Source organism: Lolium rigidum, chromosome 2 (assembly GCF_022539505.1).
Source record: "Lolium rigidum isolate FL_2022 chromosome 2, APGP_CSIRO_Lrig_0.1, whole genome shotgun sequence".
NCBI lineage: Eukaryota > Viridiplantae > Streptophyta > Magnoliopsida > Poales > Poaceae > Lolium > Lolium rigidum.
Window position 1 is genome coordinate 59,623,658 of NC_061509.1, and position 23,362 is coordinate 59,647,019.

Consider the following 23,362-nt stretch of genomic DNA (forward strand, 5'->3'; position numbering starts at 1 on the left):
GATGTGATACCGCGGCACTCCCCCAAGCTTGGAACAAACCAAGGGGATGCCAATACCGATGATGAATTACTCCTTCGGTGATGATGGCGATGGATTCTTCCCGCGCTTCATAAGGATCTCCTTCAGCTTCAGCTTCTCAATTTTGTAATTCTGCACCAAAACCTGAAGAGACTCATTGTTACCCGAGTGTGGCGGTGACGGCCTTGTGCTGGGATTTGAGTAATATTCCAACGATTCGCGAAGTCGCCGGTTCTCCTCCCGAAGTATCTCCACTTCCCTTCTTAGAGCACGATATTGATCACAAAACTCATCGAGCAACCCGTATTGCTTCCTCCACACAAGGGAAAGAGTCGAGGTCCAGAGCAGGCGGAAGAGCTCCCTGCAAGTTATGAGAAAAAGAACGCCCAGTATTAACCGATCCCACCAAAATTGGCTTACTCCTCGTAGTTTCCCACTCTCCTTTTGCTGATGCTATCTTCTCCTTCTCCTTATTGATCCTTTCATCCATCTCTTCCCTCCAAGGCCCCTTGTCTTTGTTGCTGGAGACCATGGTGCTTCTAGATCAAAACAAATCTGGCAGAAAACAGCTCGAAACAAAACACGACAAGAAAACGATATTACGGACCTCCAGGGGTCCGGGGGATTATATAGCAAATATTTTTACGACAAAAGGAAGGTTCCAGGTCGAAAACGAGTGGAAACGGGACGCCGAGGGGCTGTCACCATAGGTCGGCGCGGCCAGGGTGGGGCCCGCGCCGGCCTGTGGTGACGGGCCCTCGCGCGTCTTTTCCACTCCGTTTCGATTCCGTAATTTTTCATATTTTCTAAAAACAGCAGAAATAATGTTCGGAAAGGTAAACGCGGACTTTTTATTACTCGTCATCGTTACCTATTCAAAGTCCGAGTTCTGGCGGGCTGTCAATTTGTCCTTTGATGAAAGCCTCCGGTGTTTCCACTTGAATAATATCAACATCAACATTATAAGAATCACCCGAGATATAATGCTTGAGTCTTTGTCCATTCACCACTTGTGTGGCATTGCCTTGGAGAGAGCTAATTTTAATTGCTCCTGAACGATACACCTCCTCAACAACATATGGTCCTTCCCACTTCGAGAGTAATTTCCCTGCAAAGAGTCTGAGACGAGACCGATACAATAGAACTTTATCTCCAACATTAAATTCTCTTTTAATGATCCTTCTATCATGCCACTTCTTAACTTTTTCTTTAAAGAGTTTAGCATTTTCATAAGCTTCACTTCTCCATTCATCTAGAGAACTTAATTGCAGCAACCTCTTATTACCGGCCAATTTAGGATCTTTATTTAGTTCTCTAACAGCCCAATAAGCTTTGTGCTCTAGTTCTAAAGGTAAATGACAAGCTTTTCCATAAACCATTTTATAAGGTGACATTCCCATAGGATTTTTATAAGCAGTTCTATAAGCCCATAGTGCTTCTTTCAATTTGCTAGCCCAATTCTTTCTAGATTTATTAACGGTCTTTCCTAAGATAGCTTTAATCTCTCTATTTGATAATTCTACTTGACCACTAGTTTGAGGGTGATAAGCGGAAGCAATTCTATGATTAATACCATACTTAGCAAGAGTTTTTCTAAAACCTCCATGAATAAAATGAGAACCTCCATCGGTCATAATATATCTAGGTATTCCAAATCTAGGAAATATAACATCTACAAGCATTTTTATAGAGGTCTCACCATCAGCACTTTTTGTAGGTATAGCTTCTACCCATTTAGTAACATAATCAACAGCGACAAGTATATGAGTGTTACCATCTGAAGAAGGGAAAGGACCCATGAAGTCGAATCCCCAACAATCGAATGGTTCAATAACAAGAGTATAGTTCATAGGCATTTCATTGCGTCTAGAGATATTACCAAATCTTTGACATTCATCACAAGATAAAATAAATTTCCTTGCATCTTTGAAGAGTGTTGGCCAGTAAAAACCTGATTGTAGAACCTTTTGCGCGGTTCTATCTCCAGCGTGATGTCCTCCATAAACACTACCATGACATTTACTCAATATCTCCCGTTGTTCATATTCAGGAACACATCTTCGCATAATACCATCTACTCCTTCTTTATATAAGTGTGGGTCATCCCAAAAATAATGCCTCAAGTCATAAAAGAATTTCCTCCTTTGCTGAGCTGAAAAGGTTGGAGGCAAATACTTCGAAACAATAAAGTTAGCATAATCCGCATACCAAGGGCTCTCTCGCGAGCTCACCTTTATTACAGATCAATTGTTCATTTGGAAAACTATCATTAACGGGAACGGGATCATAAGCAATATTTTCCAATCTAGACAAATTATCGACAACGGGATTATCGAGCACCTTTCCTATCTATAATATGTAAATCAAATTCTTGCAACATGAAGTACCCATCTAATAAGCCTTGGCTTAGCATCTTTCTTTGTCATAAGGTATCTAATTGCAGCATGATCAGTATGAATTGTAACTTTCGAATCAACAATATAGGGTCTAAACTTGTCACAAGCAAAAACTACAGCCAACAATTCCTTTTCAGTTGTAGCATAATTTCTTTGAGCAGCATCAAGAGTCTTACTAGCATAATGAATAACATTTAATTTTTTATCTACCCGCTGTCCAAGAACAGCGCCTACAGCAAAATCACTAGCATCACACATAATTTCAAAAGGCAAATTCCAATCGGGAGGTTCGACTACGGGAGCGAGTTGTTAAGGCTTTCTTTAGAGTTTCAAAAGCTTCCTTACAATCATCATCAAAAACAAAAGGTACATCTTTTTGAAGAAGATTAGTAAGAGGCTTTGAAATTTTAGAGAAATCTTTAATAAATCTCCTATAAAACCCAAGCATGACCAAGAACACTACGAATACCTTTAACATCCCTCGGATAGGGCATCTTCTCAATTGCTTCAACTTTAGCTCTATCAACTTCAATACCTCTCTCGGAAATTTTATGTCCCAATACAATTCCTTCATTAACCATAAAGTGGCATTTCTCCCAATTAAGAACAAGGTTAGTTTCTTCACATCTCTGCAAAACTTTATCGAGGTTTCGCAAGCAATTATCAAAAGAATTTCCATAGACAGAAAAATCATCCATGAACACCTCTACAATACTTTCGCAAAAACCATGAAAAATAGCAGACATGCATCTTTGAAAAGTAGCAGGAGCATTACATAAACCAAAAGGCATACGCCTATAAGCATAAGTTCCATAAGGACAAGTAAAAGTGGTTTTCTCTTGATCTTTAGCTTTAACAGCAATTTGTGAAAACCCGAATAACCATCAAGAAAGCAAAAATGAGTATTTTTAGATAACCTTTCTAGCATTTGATCAATAAAGGGTAAAGGGTAATGATCTTTCTTAGTAACTTTATTAACTTTTCGAAAATCAATGCACATTCTATAACCTACAACTATTCTTTGAGGGATAAGCTCATCATTATCATTAGGCACAACAGTCATTCCTCCTTTCTTAGGAACGCAATGCACAGGACTAACCCATCTACTATCAGCAATAGGATATATAATACCAGCTTCAAGAAGTTTTAATACCTCGTTCCTTACCACCTCTTTCATCTTCGGAATTAGACGACGTTGATGTTCAACAACAGGCTTTGCATCTTCTTCCATATTAATAGCATGTTGGCAAATAGAAGGAGAAATCCCTTTCAAATCATCAAGAGTATAGCCAATAGCTCCTCGGTGTTTCTTCAATATTTCCAATAACCTTTCTTCCTCAATCTCTGAAAGCTTAGAACTAATAATAACAGGATATATTTTCTTATCATCAATATGAGCATATTTAAGATTATCAGGTAAAGGCTTTAGATCAAAAACAGGATCTTCCTTTGGTGGCGGTGTTGTACCCAAATCTTCCACTCGGTAAATCATGCTTGAGAATAGGTTGGCGAAGAAAAATTTCCTCAAGCTCATCTCTTTCTTTCCTAAAAGCTTCACTTTCACTATTCTCCAAATGTTGCTCGCAAAGGATTATTAGGAACAAGAACAATAGATGCACACTCGCTCCATTTTAAAATCATTACTAGGCAAGTCAACTTTATAAGGAGTTTTGATAAATTTAGAAAAGTTAAATTCATAAGGTTCACCAGCAAATCTAGTCAAAATTTTCTCTTTCTTACAATCTATAATAGCTCCACAAGTATTTAGAAAAGGTCTACCAAAAATGATAGGACAATGATCACTAGCAGCAGAACCAAGTACCAAAAAGTCAGCAGGATATTTAATCTTACCACATAGAACTTCCACATCTCGAACAATACCAATTGGAGAAATAGTTTCTCTATTAGCCGGATGAATAACCACATCAATATCTTCAAGTTCACAAGAACCAATTTCGTGCATAATCTCCGTGTAAAGCTCATAAGGAATAGCACTAACACTTGCACCAATATCACATAAACCATAATAGCAATGATCACCAATTCTAACAGATAGCATAGGAACACTAACTTGTTTGGGTTTATTAGGATGTGAAACAATATTAGAAGCATATTCACAGAAAATAATATGACCATCCTCCACATTTTCAGTCACAAGATCTTTAACTATTGCAACAGCAGGTTCAATTTTAATTTGTTCTTCAGGTTCTTTTGGTTTCTTTTCACTTTTATTAACCGCACTAGATATGACAGAGTACTCCTTCATTTTAGCAGGGAAAGGAGTTTTTTCAATATAAGCTTCAGGAATAACATTATCAACAGTTTCAATCACTACACATTTGTTTACAGATGAATCAACTTTATCCTTATACGGTTCATGATACTTATCAAAATTCTTCTTAGGCAGTTCATAATGAGAGGCAAAAGCTTTATAAAGATTTGCAACAACTTGGGAATCAAGACCATATGTAGCACTCATATTACGAAATTTATCAGTATCCATAAAAGCTTCAATGCATTTATAATCATAAATTATACCCGATTCTCTATCTTTGTCGTTCTCCCATCCTTCGAGTATTTTCTTGGATCCGATCAAGAAGGTCCCTTTTAAACTCTTCTTTGTTGCGTGTAAATGATCCGGAACAAGAAGTATCCAGCAAGGTCTTGTCTTGAAAAGAAAGTCTTGCATAGAAATTATCAATAATAACATTACCAGGAAGCTCATGAATGGGGCATTTGAGCATTAAAGACTTCAATCTCCCCCAAGCTTGGGCAATACTCTCTCCATCATGAGGCCAGAAATTATATATGCGGTTCCGATCTTTGTGAATTTCACTTGGAGGATAAAATTTGGAATAAAATAAAGGCACAATGTCCTCCCAATCAATAGAATCACCATTCTTCAGCAATTTATACCAGGTGCGCCGCTTTACCGGACAACGATATAGTGAATAGTTTCTTCCGACTTCATTCATAGAAATACCTGCACATTTGAATAACCCGCATAATTCATGCAAAAACAGTAGAATGATCACCAGGATGGACAGTTCCATCCCCTTCATAGCGGTTATCCATAACACGTTCAATAATTTTCATAGGTATTTTATATGGTACTACTTCCTCACCTGGCGCTTCATCCACTACCGTTGCAGTAGTAGTAGATTTCCCAAATAGAAATTGAAGAGAAGATCTCTCCATAATGATTTATAGCAACGAGGCAGAAATAAAATCAGCACAAACAAGTAAAGGTTTTCCTTACCAATTCCGCTTACCAATAGCGCTTCACTCCCAAGCAACGGCGCCGGAAAATAGTCTTGATGACCCACAAGTATAGGGGGTGTATCGTAGTATCTTCGATAAGTAAGAATGTCGATCCCAACGAGGAGCAGAAGGTGTTGGCAGCGAGTTTCGATGAAGGATTCACCGTAAATGCTCACAAACAAGTATTCAAGGGGTTTTGATGTAACGGATGAATAAAGTACGAGTAAGTAAAATGCGAGAGAAATAATTGCAGCGAGTGGCCCAATCCTTTTTAGCACAAAGGACAAGCCGGTTTGTTTACTTATAATGACCAAGCGTTCTTGAGGACACACGGGGATTTTAGTCTAGTACTTTCGCTTCATGTGGCTTAATAATCTTCATTGTTTTGATAAGTGTTGTGTGGGTGAACCTATGCTAATGCACCGCCCTTCCTAGGACTAATACATACTTGTGATTATACCCCTTGCAAGCATCCGCAACTACAAGAAAGTAATTAAGATAAATCTAACCACAGCCTTAAACTCTGAGATCCTGCGATCCCTCTTGCATCGATATACTAACGGGGGCTCAGGTTTCTGTCACTCCGGCAACCCCGCAATTAGCAACCGAATACAAGATGCACTCTGATACGTCTCCAACGTATCGATAATTTCTTATGTTCCATGCTACTTTATTGATGATATCTACATGTTTTATGCACACTTTATGTCATATTTACGCATTTTCTGGAACTAACCTATTAACAAGATGCCGAAGTGCCGGTTCTCGTTTTCTCGCTGTTTTTGGTTTCGAAATCCTAGTAAAGAAATATTCTCGGAATTGGACGAAATCAACGCCCAGGTTCCTATTTTGCCCGGAAGCATCCAGAACACCCGAGAACCGCCAGAGAGGGGGCACAGGCCCACCAAACCATAGGCCGGCGCGGCCAGGGGGGCCCGCGCCACCCTATGGTGTGGGCACCCCTTCGACCCTCCTGCGCCGCCTCTTCGCCTATTTAAAGCCCCTGCATCGAAAACCCTTACGGAGGAAGCCACGGTACGCGAAACCTTCCGGAGCCGCCGCCATCGCGAAGCCAAGATCCGGGGGACAGGAGTCTCCGTTCCGGCACCCTCGCCGGACGGGGAAGTGCCCCCGTAAGGCTTCTCCATCGACACCGCTGCCATCTCCACCGCCATCTTCATCACCGCTGCTGCTCCCATGAGGAGGGAGTAGTTCTCCATTGAGGCTCGGGGCTGTACCGGTAGCTATGTGGTTCATCTCTCTCCTATGTACTTCAATACAATAATCTCATGAGCTGCCTTACATGATTGAGATTCATATGAGTTTTGTATCACTATTCATCTATGTGCTACTCTAGTGATGTTATTAAAGTACTCTATTCCTCCTCCACGTGTGTAAAGGTGACAAGTGTGTGCACCGTGTGAGTACTTGGCGTAGGCTATGATTATGATCTCTTGTAGATTATGAAGTTAACTATTGCTATGATATATTGATGTGATCTATTCCTCCTACATATGCATGAAGGTGACAAGTGTGCATGCTATGTTAGTACTTGGTTTAGTCTTTTGATCTATCTTACACTATAAGGTTACTAAAATATGAACATTAATTGTGGAGCTTGTTAACTCCGGCATTGAGGGTTCGTGTAATCCTACGCAATGTGTTCATCATCCAACAAAAGTGTAGAGTATGCATTTATCTATTCTGTTATGTGATCAATGTTGAGAGTGTCCACTAGTGAAAGTCTAATCCCTAGGCCTTGTTCCTAAATACTGCTATCGATGCTTGTTACTGTTTTACTGCATTACTACTGCTGCGTTACTACTGCTTGTTTACTTCCTGCAATATTACTACCATCAACTGCATGCCAGCGAGCTATTTTCTGGCGCCGTACTACTGCTCATATTCATTCATACCACTTGTATTTCACTATCTCTTCGCCGAACTAGTGCACCTATCAGGTGTGTTGGGGACACAAGAGACTTCTTGCTTTGTGGTTGCGGGGTTGCATGAGAGGGATATCTTTGACCTCTTCCTCCCCGAGTTCGATAAACCTTGGGTAATCCACTTAAGGGAAACTTGCTGCTGTTCTACAAACCTCTCGCTCTTGGAGGCCCAACACTGTCTACAAGAATAGAAGCACCCGTAGACATCAAGCACTTTTCTGGCGCCGTTGCCGGGGAGGGAAGGTAAACGGCACTCACACATTGGCAAGCCCGGCAACTAAGCACTTTTCCTCCCTCGTCAACTACGCGCCAAGCACTTTTCCGGCGCCGTTGCCGGGGAGGAAAGGTAAAAGGCACTCATACTCCGGTTCCAGTGTAACAGTACTTTTCTCGGCGCCATTGTGTGTGTGCTCGAAGCTATTTCCTTTAGACTCTGCAATTGCGACATTTGGTTTCTTGTTTACACTAGTTAGGCATAATGGACAACAATGACCTTTTTATTCTATTTCCTGATTTAAGACATGGATGGTTTGACGCAAAAATTAAAAAAACCATGGAACATATTAATATGAATGCTTTGAACACCATTGTTGTTAATGATATGGAAAATTCTAAGCTTGGGGAAGATGGTTTTGATGAGCATGATATTTTTAGTCCCCCAAGCATTGAGGAGAAAATTTACTTTGATGATACTTTGCCTCCCATTTATGATGATTATAATGATAGTAGTCTTTTATTACCACCTGTTATGGAGGATAAATTTGGTTATGATTACAATATACCTCCTATATTTGATAGCTACTTTGTTGAATTTGCTCCCACTACAATTAATAAGAATGACTATGCTTATGTTGGGAGTAGTAATTATTTTATGCATGAGACTCATGATAAGAATGCTTTATGTGATAGTTATATTGTTGAGTTTGCTCATGTTGCTACTGAAAGTTATTATGAGAGAGGAAAATATGGTTGTAAAAATTTTCATGTTACTAAAATGCCTCTCTATGTGCTGAAATTTTTGAAGCTACACTTGTTTTATCTTCCTATGCTTGTTACTTTGCTCTTCATGAACTTGTTTATTTACAAGATTCCTATGCATAGGAAGCATGTTAGACTTAAATGTGTTTTGAATTTGCCTTTTGATGCTCTCTTTTGCTTCAACTTCTATTTCTTGCGAGTGCATCATTAAAACTGCTGAGCCCATCTTAATGGCTATAAAGAAAGAACTTCTTGGGAGATAACCCATGTGTTTTTTTTACTACAGTACTTTGTTTTATATTTGTGTCTTGGAAGTTGTTTACTACTGTAGCAACCTCTCCTTATCATGTTTTTGTGCCAAGTAAAGTTTCTATGTCAAAGTTGATGTTATATTTGGGATCGCTGCGCAGAAACAGCATTGCTGTCTGTCACGAATCTGGGCACAGGCCTCTGTAGAAAATTCGAAAAAATCTGCCAATTTACGAGCGTGATCCTCAGATATGTATGCAACTTTCATTAGTTTTGAGTTTTTCCATTTGAGCAAGTCTGGTGCCAGCTTTAAATTCGTCTTTACGGACTGTTCGGTTTTTGACAGATTCTGCCTTTTATTTCGCATTGCCTCTTTTGCTATGTTGGATTCATTTCTTTGATCCATTAATGTCCAGTAGCTTTATGCAATGTCCAGAAGTGAAAAGAATGTTTGTGTCACCTCTGAACATGTGAATTTTTGATTATGCACTAACCCTCTAATGAGTTTGCTTGAAGTTTGGTGTGAAGGAAGTTTTCAAGGGTCAAGAGAGGAGAATGATATACTATGATCAAGAGGAGTGAAAGCTCTAAGCTTGGGGATGCCCCCGTGGTTCATCTCTGCATATTTTAAGAAGACTCAAGCGTCTAAGCTTGGGGATGCCCAAGGCATCCCCTTCTTCATCGACAACATCATCAGGTTCCTCCCCTGAAACTATATTTTTATTCAATCACATCTTGTGTTCTTTACTTGGAGCGTCGGTTTGTTTTTGTTTTTGTTTTTGTTTGAATAAAATGGATCCTAGCATTCACTTTGTGGGAGAGAGACACGCTCCGCTGTTGCATATGGACAAATATGTCCTTAGGCTTTACTCATAATGTTCAAGGCGAAGTTTCTTCTTCGTTAAATTGTTATATGGTTGGAATTGGAAAATGCTACATGTAGTAATTGGTAAAATGTCTTGGATAATGTGATACTTGGCAATTGTTGTGCTCATGTTTAAGCTCTTGCATCATATACTTTGCACCCATTAATGAAGAAATACATAGAGCTTGCTAAAATTTGGTTTGCATATTTGGTCTCTCTAAGGTCTAGATAATTTCTAGTATTGAGTTTTGAACAACAAGGAAGACAGTGTAGAGTCTTATAATGTTTACAATATGTCTTTTATGTGAGTTTTGCTGCACCGGTTCATCCTTGAGTTTGCTTCAAATAACCTTGCTAGCCTAAACCTTGTATCGAGAGGGAATACTTCTCATGCATCCAAATCCTTGAGCCAACCACTATGCCATTTGTGTCCACCATACCTACCTACTACATGGTATTTCTCCGCCATTCCAAAGTAAATTGCTTGAGTGCTACCTTTAAATAATTCAAAATTTATCACCTCTTATTTGTGTCAATGTTTTATAGCTCATGAGGAAGTATGTGGTGTTTTATCTTTCGATCTTGTCATTTACTTTTGACAGACTTTCACAATGGACTAGTGGCTTCATCCGCTTATCCAATAATTTTGCAAAAAGAGCTGGCAATGAGGTTCCCAGACCTCAATTAATTAACTTGCATTAATAATTCTCTTCACATGTTTTGCTCGATTCATCAGGTAAGCAACTTAATTTTGCAAATAGACACTCCTCCATGGTATGTGAATGTTGGAAGGCACCCGAGGATTCGGTTAGCCATGGCTTGTGTAAGCAAAAGGTTGGGAGGAGTGTCATCCATAAATAAAGAAAAACTAAACTAAAGTACATGTGTAAACAAAAGAGAAGAGGGATGATCTACCTTGTCTGGTAGAGATAACGTCCTTCATGGGAGCCGCTCTTGAAAGTCCGGTTGATGAGGTAGTTAGAGTGCCCACTACCATTCGTTGACAACAACAAACACCTCTCAAAACTTTATTTTTATGCTCTCTATATGTTTTCAAAATCAAAGCTCTAGCACAAATATAGCAATCGATGCTTTCCTCTTTGAAGGACCATTCTTTTACTTTTATTGTTGAGTCAGTTTACCTATCTCCTTCCACCTTAAGAAGCAAACACTTGTGTGAACTGTGCATTGATTCCTACATACTTGCATATTGCACTTGTTATACTACTCTATGTTGACAATATCCATGAGATATCCATGTTATAAGTTGAAAGCAACCGCTGAAACTTAATCTTCCTTTGTGTTGCTTCAACACCTTTACTTTGATTTATTGCTTTATGAGTTAACTCTTATGCAAGACTTATTGATGCTTGTCTTGAAGTACTATTCATGAAAAGTCTTTGTCATATGATTCACTTGTTTACTCATGTCATTACCTTTGTTTTGATCGCTGCATTCATTACATATGTTTACAAATAGTATGATCAAGATTATGATGGCATGTCACTTCGAAATTATCTTTGTTATCGTTTTACCTGCTCGGGACGAGCAGAACTAAGCTTAGGGATGCCGATACGTCTCCAACGTATCGATAATTTCTTATGTTCCATGCTACTTTATTGATGATATCTACATGTTTTATGCACACTTTATGTCATATTTACGCATTTTCTGGAACTAACCTATTAACAAGATGCCGAAGTGCCAGCTCTCGTTTTCTCGCTGTTTTTGGTTTCGAAATCCTAGTAAAGAAATATTCTCGGAATTGGACGAAATCAACGCCCGTGTTCCTATTTTGCCCGGAAGCATCCGGAACACCCGAGAACCGCCGTAGAGGGGCCACGAGGCCCACCAAACCATAGGCCGGCGCGGCCGTGGGGGCCCGCGCCACCCTATGGTGTGGGCACCCCTTCGACCCTCCCGCGCCGCCTCTTCGCCTATTTAAAGCCCCCGCATCGAAAACCCCTACGGAGGAAGCCACGGTACGCGAAACCTTCCAGAGCCGCCGCCATCGCGAAGCCAAGATCCGGGGGACAGGAGTCTCGTTCCGGCACCCCGCCGGACGGGGAAGTGCCCCGGAAGGCTTCTCCATCGACACCGCTGCCATCTCCACCGCCATCTTCATCACCGCTGCTGCTCCCATGAGGAGGGAGTAGTTCTCCATTGAGGCTCGGGGCTGTACCGGTAGCTATGTGGTTCATCTCTCTCCTATGTACTTCAATACAATAATCTCATGAGCTGCCTTACATGATTGAGATTCATATGAGTTTTGTATCACTATTCATCTATGTGCTACTCTAGTGATGTTATTAAAGTACTCTATTCCTCCTCCACGTGTGTAAAGGTGACGAGTGTGTGCACCGTGTGAGTACTTGGCGTAGGCTATGATTATGATCTCTTGTAGATTATGAAGTTAACTATTGCTATGATATATTGATGTGATCTATTCCTCCTACATATGCATGAAGGTGACAAGTGTGCATGCTATGTTAGTACTTGGTTTAGTCTTTTGATCTATCTTACACTATAAGGTTACTAAAATATGAACATTAATTGTGGAGCTTGTTAACTCCGGCATTGAGGGTTCGTGTAATCCTACGCAATGTGTTCATCATCCAACAAAAGTGTAGAGTATGCATTTATCTATTCTCGTTATGTGATCAATGTTGAGAGTGTCCACTAGTGAAAGTCTAATCCCTAGGCCTTGTTCCTAAATATCGCTATCGCCGCTTGTTACCGTTTTACTCGCATTACTACTGCTGCGTTACTACTGCTTGTTTACTTCCCGCAATATTACTACCATCAACTCGCATGCCGCCGAGCTATTTTCTCGGCGCCGTACTACTCGCTCATATTCATTCATACCACTTGTATTTCACTATCTCTTCGCCGAACTAGTGCACCTATTAGGTGTGTTGGGGACACAAGAGACTTCTTGCTTTGTGGTTGCGGGGTTGCATGAGAGGGATATCTTTGACCTCTTCCTCCCTGAGTTCGATAAACCTTGGGTAATCCACTTAAGGGAAACTTGCTGCTGTTCTACAAACCTCTGCTCTTGGAGGCCCAACACTGTCTACAAGAATAGAAGCACCCGTAGACATCACACTCCCCTAGGCCCATAAATGGTGAAGTGTCGTGTAGTCGACGTTCACACGACACCACTAGAAGAATGACACCACAACTTAAATATCATAACATTGAATATTACTCAACCATAATTCACTACTAGCATTTAGACTTCACCCATGTCCTCAAGAACTAAACGAACTACTCACGAGACATCATATGGAATACAATCAGAGGTGATATGATGATGAATAACAATCTGAACATAAATCTTGGTTCAATGGTTTCACTCAATAGCATCTACCACAAGTATAGAATAACACCGGGAGAGTTTCCCCTATCAAACAATCAAGATCCAACCCAAATTGTTACAGCGGTGACGAGGTGCAGCGGTGGTGTTGGCGGTGTAGATGGTGGAGATGATGATGATGATGATGGAGATGATGTCCAGCTCGATGACGATGGCGATGGCGTCGATTTCCCCCTCCGGGAGGGAATTTCCCTGGCGGATTCCTGCCCGCCGGAGAGCTCTTTCTCTCTCGGTGTTCTCCGCCCCGCGAGGCGGCTGTAACCCTTCGTGAGGTCCTCTTCGTGGCTTAGGTTTTTGGGACGAAGGAGTACGCGAAGAAAAGGAGGCGAAAGGGCTGTGGGGCCCCCACACCACGAGGTGGCGCGGCCGAGCCATGGGCCGCGCCGGCCTGTGGTCCGGGCCCACAGTGGCTCCCCTCTTCTTCCCCTCTCCGGCTCCCTCCGTCATCCGGAAAAATAGGAATTTACGTGAAATTTCCTTCCACAGCTGATCTTCCGAAATATTGCGTTCGACGGTGCTTTTTCCAGCGGGAATCCCGGCTCCGGTGCTTGATCCTCCAATAATGATGAAACATGCAAAATAGATGAAATAACATAAGTATTGTGTCCCAATATGAAATATATCAATGAATAACAGCAAATTATGATACAAAATAGTGATGCAAATTGGACGTATCACTGACACGCTGGCGTCCATTGGACAGCCGCTCACGGACTCTGAGTTCAACTCCTTCATCGTCAATGGTCTTGACGAAGAGTATGATGGCCTGGTTGAGATCATCAATGAGCGGGGCAACTCCAATCCTATGATGGCACATGAGATATACTCCCGCCTTCTTCTCACCGAGCAGCGTGTCGAGTCGCGCCGGGCCAGCCGCAGCCGTGGTTCTCCCGCCGCGCACGCTGCCTACAAGGGCGGCTCTCCTGCCTCGGGCGCCCCGACCTCTGGCAAGGGGCCCGCGCCGCCCCCGTCCGCTCCTCCGTCCGTGCTGCCTGGCAGTGGGGCGCCGCGCGTCTGCCAACTCTGCGGTCTTAATGGACACTGGGCCTCCAAGTGTCATCGCCGTTTTCAGAAGAGCTTCCTTGGGCTCGGCAATGATGGCAAGGATACGCGCAATAATGCGCGTCAAGTGGCTATGGCTGATCGCCCCGCGCCGGCCCCGAAGCCCCAGGGACATACTCAGTCCTACTCCATCGACCCGCACTGGTACATGGACTCTGGGGCAACGGAGCACCTGACGAGCGAGATGGGGAAGCTCCACACCACCGAGCCTTACCACGGTTCCGACAAGGTCCACACCGCCAACGGAGCAGGTATGCACATCTCCCATATTGGTCAAGCATCTCTTCTCACTAGCCATGCAAATAGGAGCCTTCATCTTCGTAATGTTCTTAGAGTACCATCTGTGACGCGCAATCTACTCTCAGTTCCTAAACTCACTTTTGACAATAATGTGTTTTGTGAATTTCACCCGTTTGATCTTTTTATTAAGGATCGGGACACGAGGGACGTGCTTCTTAGTGGGCGTCTATGCCAGGGCCTCTATCGTCTGGAGCATCCTGGCGTCTCTCGCGTTTTCAGTGGAGTTCGCGTCTCGCCGTCACAGTGGCATGCTCGCCTTGGTCATCCTGCCACTCCTATTGTTCGCCATATTTTGCGTCGTCATGAGCTTCCTAGCATGCCTAGTAATAAAGATGTAGCAAGTGTGTGATGCTTGTCGGCAGGGGAAGAGTCATCAACTTCCTTTTTCGGAGTCTACTCGGGAGGTGAAATATCCTCTAGAGCTTGTGTTTACAGATGTATGGGGCCCTGCCCAAACTTCTGTTAGTGGTCATAATTATTATATCAGTTTCGTTGATGCCTACAGTCGTTTTACTTGGCTTTATCTTATCAAGAGAAAATCTGATGTGTTTGATATCTTTGTTCAGTTTCAAAAACATGTTGAACGCCTCCTCAAGCATAAGATTGTTCATGTTCAGTCAGATTGGGGTGGTGAGTATCGCAACCTCAACTCCTTTTTCCAGTCGCTTGGGATCTCTCACCGTTTAGCATGTCCACATACACATCAACAGAATGGCTCTGTAGAACGTAAGCATCGTCACATTGTCGAAACTGGTCTTACTCTTTTGGCCCATGCATCGGTTCCCTTTCGATTTTGGAGTGATGCTTTTACCACGGCATGTTTTCTTATCAACCGTACTCCCACACGTGTTCTAAACATGAAGACTCCCATTGAACTCCTCTTGAATGAACAACTTCGACTATACTTTCTTTAAAGTGTTTGGTTGTGCTTGCTGGCCGCATCTTTGCCCATATAATAAACGCAAGCTGGAATTTCGGTCCAAAAAGTGTGTCTTTCTTGGCTATAGTTCCCTTCATAAAGGTTACAAATGTCTTCATGTTCCTACCAATCGAGTCTATATCTCTCGGGATGTAGTGTTTGATGAGCATGTTTTTCCCTTTGCCAAACTACCTATCTCCACCAATGAGTCTCCTTCCTTGCATTCATCTTCCATTGCCCCTGACCAATTTGAAGATGTTGCATACTCTCCGTATTGTTGCCTAACCATGGTGCGAGCACCGGACGTGGAGCTCGCTTGGAAATTCTGGAGGCACCCGTACCTCCATCGCCGACGCCATCCGACGCGCACGTCGATCGTGCTGCGCCCCTGCATGGCCTCGGTCCGCGCGCCTATGCACGTTCACCTGACGTGCCCTCGACGCCGCGAGCCGCGTCACCTCCTGCCGCTGGGCCGGCCTCGCCCCGTACCTGGCCTGCCCCGCCGTCGCCCAGCCCCACGCCCGCTTCGCCGTCGTCATCTGCCTCTCCTGGGCTGCCTCCTTCGCCGGGCAGCCCAACGCCTGTGACGCCCACGGCGGGCTCTGGCTCCGTCTCGCCCAGTCCCTCGTTGACTGGGTCGTCGCTGTCGCCATCACCCAGCCCCTCGACGGCTGGGTCCTCTCCGTTGATGTCTTCCAGCCCCTCCTCGGCTGCACCTTCGACATCGACGGCTCCCGTGCTGCGTCCGCATACGCGCAGCCGCAGTGGCATTTTTCGCCCCAAGGAGCGCACTGACGGTACTGTCGCTTGGCATGCTGCGTGTATGACTGCTGCCATTGCAGATCCGTCCTCTGAGCCTCGCACATACCAGGCTGCTATGAGTATTCCTCATTGAAGAGAGGCCATGGAACAGGAGTATCAAGCTCTTCTTCGTAATGAGACGTGGACTCTTGTTCCTCCACCACCGCGAGTGAACGTCATTGACTCTAAATGGGTTTTCAAAGTGAAGAAGCATTCTGATGGGACTATTGAGCGCTACAAAGCGCGCCTTGTTGCCCGAGGTTTTCGTCAGCGTTATGGTCTTGACTATGAAGATACCTTCAGTCCAGTGGTCAAGCCTACTACCATCAGGCTTCTTCTCTCCATTGCCGTCACTCGAGGATGGTCTCTTCGTCAGCTTGATGTGCAGAATGCCTTTCTTCATGGTCTATTGGAGGAGGAGGTCTATATGCGACAGCCACCTGGTTTTTCTGATCCTGATCGTCCTGATCATATATGTCGTCTTACTAAAGCACTTTATGGGCAAGCTCCTCGTGCCTGGCATGCTCGTCTTGCGACTGCTCTCCGTGCTCATGGTTTTACACCGTCTGCTGCCGACTCATCATTATTTCTTCTACGAAGCCTGCGAGTCACTATGTACTTGTTGGTCTATGTGGATGATATTATTCGGTCAGCTCCTCTCGGCTTGCTGCCAATGCTCTTGTTCGTTCTCTTGGTACTGATTTTGTTGTCAAGGATCTTGGGAAGCTTCTCTATTTTCTTGGAGTGGAGGTCGCTTCTCGTGATGCTCGGACTTGTCATGACACAAAAGAAGTACTGCTTGGACTTGTTGCGGCGGGCTGGGATGCTTAAGTGTAAGACGACTTCTACACCCATGTCTTCCACCGACAAGATTACTTACGTTGATGGTGAGCTTCGTCTTCGCGGATGCGACGGACTACGGGAGTATTGTTGGTGGTCTTCGATGCACTTGACGATCACGAGACCGGATATCTCTTATGCTGTCAACAGAGTTTGTCGGTATTTACAGGCCCCTCGCGACACTCATTGGTCTGCTGTCAAGCGCATATTGCGCTATGTTAGACTTACTGTGTCTTATGGGCTGCATATCCGACCGAACCCCTATGGGGTCCTTTCGGCGTATTCTGATGCGGACTGGGCTGGCAGTCCGAATGACAGGCGATCTACGGGGGCTATGCTTGTGTTCTTTGGCTCTACTTTGATCGCCCGGAGTGCTCGGAAACAAGCTACTCGTGTCACGTAGCAAGCATCGAAGCTGAGTATAAGGCTGTGGCCAATGCTACTGCTGAGATCATTTGGGTACAGCTCTTTGCTTCAGGAATTGGGTATATCCCAACCGCAGCCTCCTATCCTTTGGTGTGATAACATCGGTGCTACATACCTTTCCGCAAATCCGGTATTTCATGCCCGAACGAAACACATCGAAGTTGACTATCACTTTGTACGGGAACGTGTGTCACGGAAGCAATTACGGATCAGGTTCATCTCTTCTAAGGATCAACTTGCAGACATCTTCACCAAGTCATTGCCTCTTCCATAGTTTGAGGCTTGCAGGCGCAATCTTACCCTTCTCGATTCTTTAGGAAGTGGCTAAAATTGAGGGAGGGTGTTAGACTGTATATAGCTTCCGTGTATGTGTACGTATTGTACCTTTGTAACACACTCATTATATATATATGTGATAGGCCACCCCTAGAGGGTTGTGCCGGTTCCCCCAAACCTATTGTCTTACAATAGTGCCCTTATAGAAAATATAGTCTATACACTACATTTTGGCAAAAGGAAAATACCATTATGTTACCGACTTACCGTGTATTATGTAGCTAGTAATATGACAATACCCTATTATTTCCGAGTGTGACTAGTCTCACGTTGCAACACCCATGTCACTACTCACATCATCATCATCATCATATAATGTACCAATAGCATAATATATGGACCATTGGATCTATCCAATCGGATGGCTCTCATTATTTGAATAAAATTCTAGAATTCGTGGCACAACACATACCGTTGGATAAAGGAATCGTATGGTCATTATTTATGGAATTCACTTTAGATCTACCATGAGCAGTGTGTGACCCACATTTCAGAACTATCCAAAGAACAAAACTCATGCAATGCAGGAGTACAATGGGTGAGAGAATTCAAATTGATAGAAATGTCTGGATAATCGTGTATGTGGTTGTACCCCTATCAACCTATTCGTGCACTGTTGTATGCACATAAATATTTTTAAAAAGGTACAAATAGTATGATTATATGGAGGAGAAGGGGAAGAAATCTGCAAATAACCCATAAAAAAATCATTCTTTTTCTCAATCTCATAGCTAACACGAGAATGGGAAAAAGTAATAAAACAAGAACGTCAAAAAGACACCTTTCTTCTTCCACCTATTTTAAGAAATTTGGAGTTTGACTTTGATAAGCTAAAAGATTTCACAATACTTCATTGATAAGTAAAGTATTTGTGAAAAGATGAAACTTTGTTGGAAACTCAAAATGTATGACGAGCATAGTTACTAAAAAGCATCATATTTCAAAGTTTAAAAGAATAATCTAAAATAACATGTATGTAGTTAAATAATATATTCTACAAGCGTGCAAAATCTTTATGTGAAATACTTAATATTCTTGGGTACACAAATTTGATAGAAGTGTGAATATGAGTACAGTGAAGCGTGCACTTTCTCAAAACTCCAAAAATTATCATATTTTGTCATCTACAAGCGTGCAAAATCTTTATGTGAAATACTTAATATTCTTGGGTACACAAATTTGATAGAAGTGTGAATATGAGTACAGTGAAGCGTGCACTTTCTCAAAACTCCAAAAATTATCATATTTTGTCATTTGTGTATCATTGAATACCAAAGAGATTTGCGTTGAAATTTTACATGCTTGTAGTATATATCATTGATTTTTTTAATTTTTTCTAAAATAACTTTTGAATTTTTTTAAATTAAAAGGCTCACATAAACTCAGGAGCCATTTGTCCGACTACTATATTCGTTACAAAGAATCACTGGTCTATGCATTGTGCTTGATGCAAACATAAAAAAATAGACACTTCCACAAATTTTCATTATAAATATTACATACTAAGATTTGACATCAAATTTGCTGTTGCTTCACTTTTTGTTCACTGATTCGCCACAGAGAACGTGCAAATCACTTACAATTGACGTGCCGCCTTAATTTCCAAGCGTGTTGACCTACACAACGACCAGCGTCCCTTCGTGAGCGCGCCTTTCACTTTCCCCACACCTGACGAGCCGACCAGAGCAATGGACGCGGGTGGCGGCGCCGGCGAGCAGCTGAGCCTATCTGCGGTTCGCGACCAGCTGATCCGCGAGGAGGATTCCATCGTCTTCGCCCTCATCGAGCGCGCCAAGCGCCCGCGCAACGCGCCGGCCTACTCGCTTGCCGCCGCCGGCGGCTCCCTCGCGGAGTTCTTCGTCCGGGAAGCCGAGGCAGTGTACGCCAAGGCAAGCCTCATTCACTTCTCGGCGTCTTATCCAGAAATTAATCTCACATGCTCGGGCGGGGGTGGCAGGATTCCACCGGATCGATTCAGATTTTGCCGTCCTATTACTGTAGCTGGTTCAGAATTTGATCTGGCCGTTCCATCCGTTTTTGACGTAGTGCAGCCATGATGAGCTTCGATAGGAATCTAGAGTTCATGGCGTGGTGTCATTTTTGGGGAACTGTTCCCGGCTGTGAAATGTTACATTGTAGGTAGCACACTAGCAGTAAAGTACATAGGCACACATGGATAAATATGATGAAATTATAAGCATGTTGACTGTTGTTCAATTTATCAGTCGTCTTCATCATTATGATTGTTACACAGAGTCCTCTGTGTAACAGTCACACAGATCTTACAGAGGCTGGACTTGGATTTGCTTCTTTGGGTCTGCACGTTTGGTGTTGGGGGCACTTGTTCACTTGGGTCTCAACATTCGATTAATGAAAGGAAACTTCTGAGAATCAATCCTTGGTTATATTGGCTTGTCTAACTCATCAGGACTACCTCCAAATGACAAAAAAAAAAAGAATCTGAAATGCGACAGATTCGTATTAACACAATTTCTAACAGATAGCCAGCTTGACGAGGAAAATGCATAAACCAGCAACCAGGAACTGTACCCATCCCCTTCGATCCCAGATTCCCAGATGGCGGCGGCCCAATGCGATCACCCGGAGGCAACAGCCGGTCCTCGCATCGAGCCTTCATCACCTGCGAAGAAAGTAAGCAAACCGGTGACAAGTGGGTTTTGTCTCAACATGGATCGAGGCGGAGCTTCAGCGGGGCAAGGCTGGGCAGCTGCCTGGGCTCTAGCAAGAATCACTTGTTTAAGTTATAGAACACATAGAGTAGTTAAGTAAATGTTCAGTGGGAAAAGAGCCATTGGCCAAGACCTTTTGTGGCTTGCCCAGGCTATCTAGTTTTGCTAGCTCCACCATTGCACGTGGAGCCGCCGGCAGCCGGCCGGCTGCCGACGCATTCGCCATCACCCGTGGGTAAGTCATCCCATCGGACCACCGCCGCCTGGCAAGAAAGGAGGCAGACTGGAGACTCCTAGCCCGGCTAAACCACTGGAGCAGCCTCCATCGCCTCCGGGTGGTCGCATCGGGCCGCTGCCGTCTGGGATCATAGGGAACGGGTGGGCGCAAACTGGTGCAGCTTGCTCTGCCCTACAGATTTTTGTTGGCACACACTCAGGGCCACGATGGCACGATGGCAGTTGGGTTACCCATTAGGCAGACACCGAAGGCCCTCATTGTCTGATAGTCTGTTAAACGGTGTAAGCAGATCATTACTGCTCCTTGCTAATAATTAACCGTAGAAGTCACTGGCTTGTGCAACAGAAAATTTGAGTCACTGGTTTGTGCAACAATGGTCCCAAGAGTTGCTGGTTTGTGCAATTTCCTCCCAACTAGATGAGGAAATTCTCGCAAAAACTAAGATAGGGAAAATATTTAGGAATTAGGAATTATTTTAAGTTGGTATCCTAGCCAGGACATCCTATTGAAACATCAAACTGTTTTATTGACATTAAAACATCGTAGCTATGCTTATAGTGTGATATCTCATTAATTATGACTGTGCATCTGTGTGCATGATCTAATTTATATCTGTGAAATATCATAGGCTGGACACTATCAAAAGCCAGAAGATGTTCCATTCTTTCCTCAAGATCTTCCGCCACCTCTCTTTCCTACCAAAGGTTACCCAAAGGTGAATACTGCGCTTTAACATTATAGTATCAGGAATAGATGACTTATGACTTACTATTACTGGGATGCTGAGTTACTTGTTCTGTTCTTAGGTTTTGCACCCTTCTGCTTCACGGGTCTGTGTGAATGATGCAATATGGAAGATGTATTTTGATGAATTGCTCCCATTATTCACTGCGAATGGTGATGACGGTAACTATGCAGAAACAGTTGCATTAGATTTTGCATGTCTGCAGGTATATGTTGAACATGGACATTTATTTCGATGTTCTATCTAATTAATAATGTCATAATGTGTATGCATGATTGTCATTTATTGATAGTCACTTTGATGCTAGTGTATATCAGTGAAATATACTGATAATTTGCTTGTAGGCCCTCTCAAGAAGAATTCATTGTGGTAAATATGTTGCTGAGGTGAAGTTCAAAGATTCTCCTCAAGATTATAGCCCACCAATACATGCTAAGGTTAATTTAGTTAAAACCTTATACTCCGCCTCCCCATATTATCTTCCATATCTTACATTGCTGAAACTATTTATATTTTTCGAAATATAATTTCGTGACTTGTTTATATTAATGCACCTTGACCATTCACATTTGAACAATAGCCACTAGGCTAATGTGTGCTATGTAAGACTGGAGCTTGTGATTTTCTTTATCTTCCCGCTCAATGCAGGACAACAATGCTCTGATGAACTTACTAACATTCAAGGCGGTTGAAGAAAAGGTCAAGCAGAGAGTAGAGAAGAAGGCCAGGATATTTGGACAGAATGTCACTTTGGAGGAGAACAGTGTTAACAAGCAAGATGACAATGCCTGTGATAGTGAATGCAAAGTTGATCCAAAAGTGCTTTCCAAGTTATATGATCTGTGGGTAATGCCTTTAACAAAGGATGTTGAAGTCGAATATCTTCTTCAGCGTCTAGACTGAATCACCAAACAATTTGAGATGAACAAGTATGTTGTAGCCTTTGCCATATAGTGGAAAGGCTTTATCGAATGTGTCCTTGAAAATTCGTGTAAAGCTTATTTTAATACATATGTAACAACTACGCTGAGTGATATACAGCCTCTTGGTTAGTTGAATAATATTCCCCTGATCGTAACAATTTATCACTGAACCAGCTGTTCAACATGGTGGGGTGAGGATAGTCCCTACATAACTATGGTGGTTGATCCCGAGGGCTTGCTGAATTCCAAGAAAGCCCTACAAAACCAACGCAGTGTGAAATAAATTTCCAACGTCTCGGCAGCCGCTGCTAAAGCCTTGTGGCAGTCAGTGCCTCCAGAGTAGCACAATCTAGAACAGGCTAAAAAACTATCGCTGCCTGAGCTCTGCTTTCTGGTCTCCAAATTAACAAGAAATCTCGACATGGGCTACTTCTGATAGGCCAACTGTCGCACCAGAGAGAGGGGAGGAGATGCAGATATTCATGAAGACGCTGACGAGGAAGACGGTCATGCTGGAGGTGGAGAACAGCGACACCATCGACAATATGAAGGCCAAGATCCAGGTCATCCTCCTCTTGTCCCCTCTCACCTTTTTTTTTCAAGTACACGATTCGTTCTATGTGAGATGATGATCCTGGAATCGGATTGGCAGGCTCTGTTTTATTTACCTACAAGTCGGCATAGAAGTGAAACCATCTGTGTGTAGTTGCTTTCCTCCTTTGGTACCAATTTGTTGCAGCGTGATAATGTCAGAGTGCAGCTCAGTGTGATCCTTTGCCAACTGACTACAACATTCAGAAAGAGTCGACACTTAATTTTGTCCTGAGGCTCAGGGGAGGGATGCTGGTTAAGGTGAATTTCAACTTTAGTTCAAGCTAGACATCATCCTTAGTTCCTTACTCTGATGCAGAACTGTTGCACTTGCAGGCTAATTTATGCTGGAAAGCAGCTTGCTGACAATAAAACTGCTAAAGATTACAACATTGAAAGTGG

At 43.0% G+C, this 23,362-nt stretch overlaps 1 protein-coding gene across 1 annotated transcript; it reads left to right on the plus strand.

Moving 5' to 3' along the window:
- Window positions 1–19,413: 19,413 nt before the first annotated feature.
- Window positions 19,414–22,542, plus strand: LOC124686553 (chorismate mutase 2, cytosolic-like). Its single transcript, XM_047220482.1, has 5 exons — window positions 19,414–19,662; window positions 21,330–21,416; window positions 21,508–21,651; window positions 21,791–21,883; window positions 22,095–22,542. Exons 1-5 carry the CDS (start codon window positions 19,462–19,464, stop codon window positions 22,347–22,349), a joined length of 780 nt encoding a protein of 259 aa, XP_047076438.1. The 5' UTR covers window positions 19,414–19,461; the 3' UTR covers window positions 22,350–22,542.
- The last annotated feature ends 820 nt before the right edge of the window (window positions 22,543–23,362 follow it).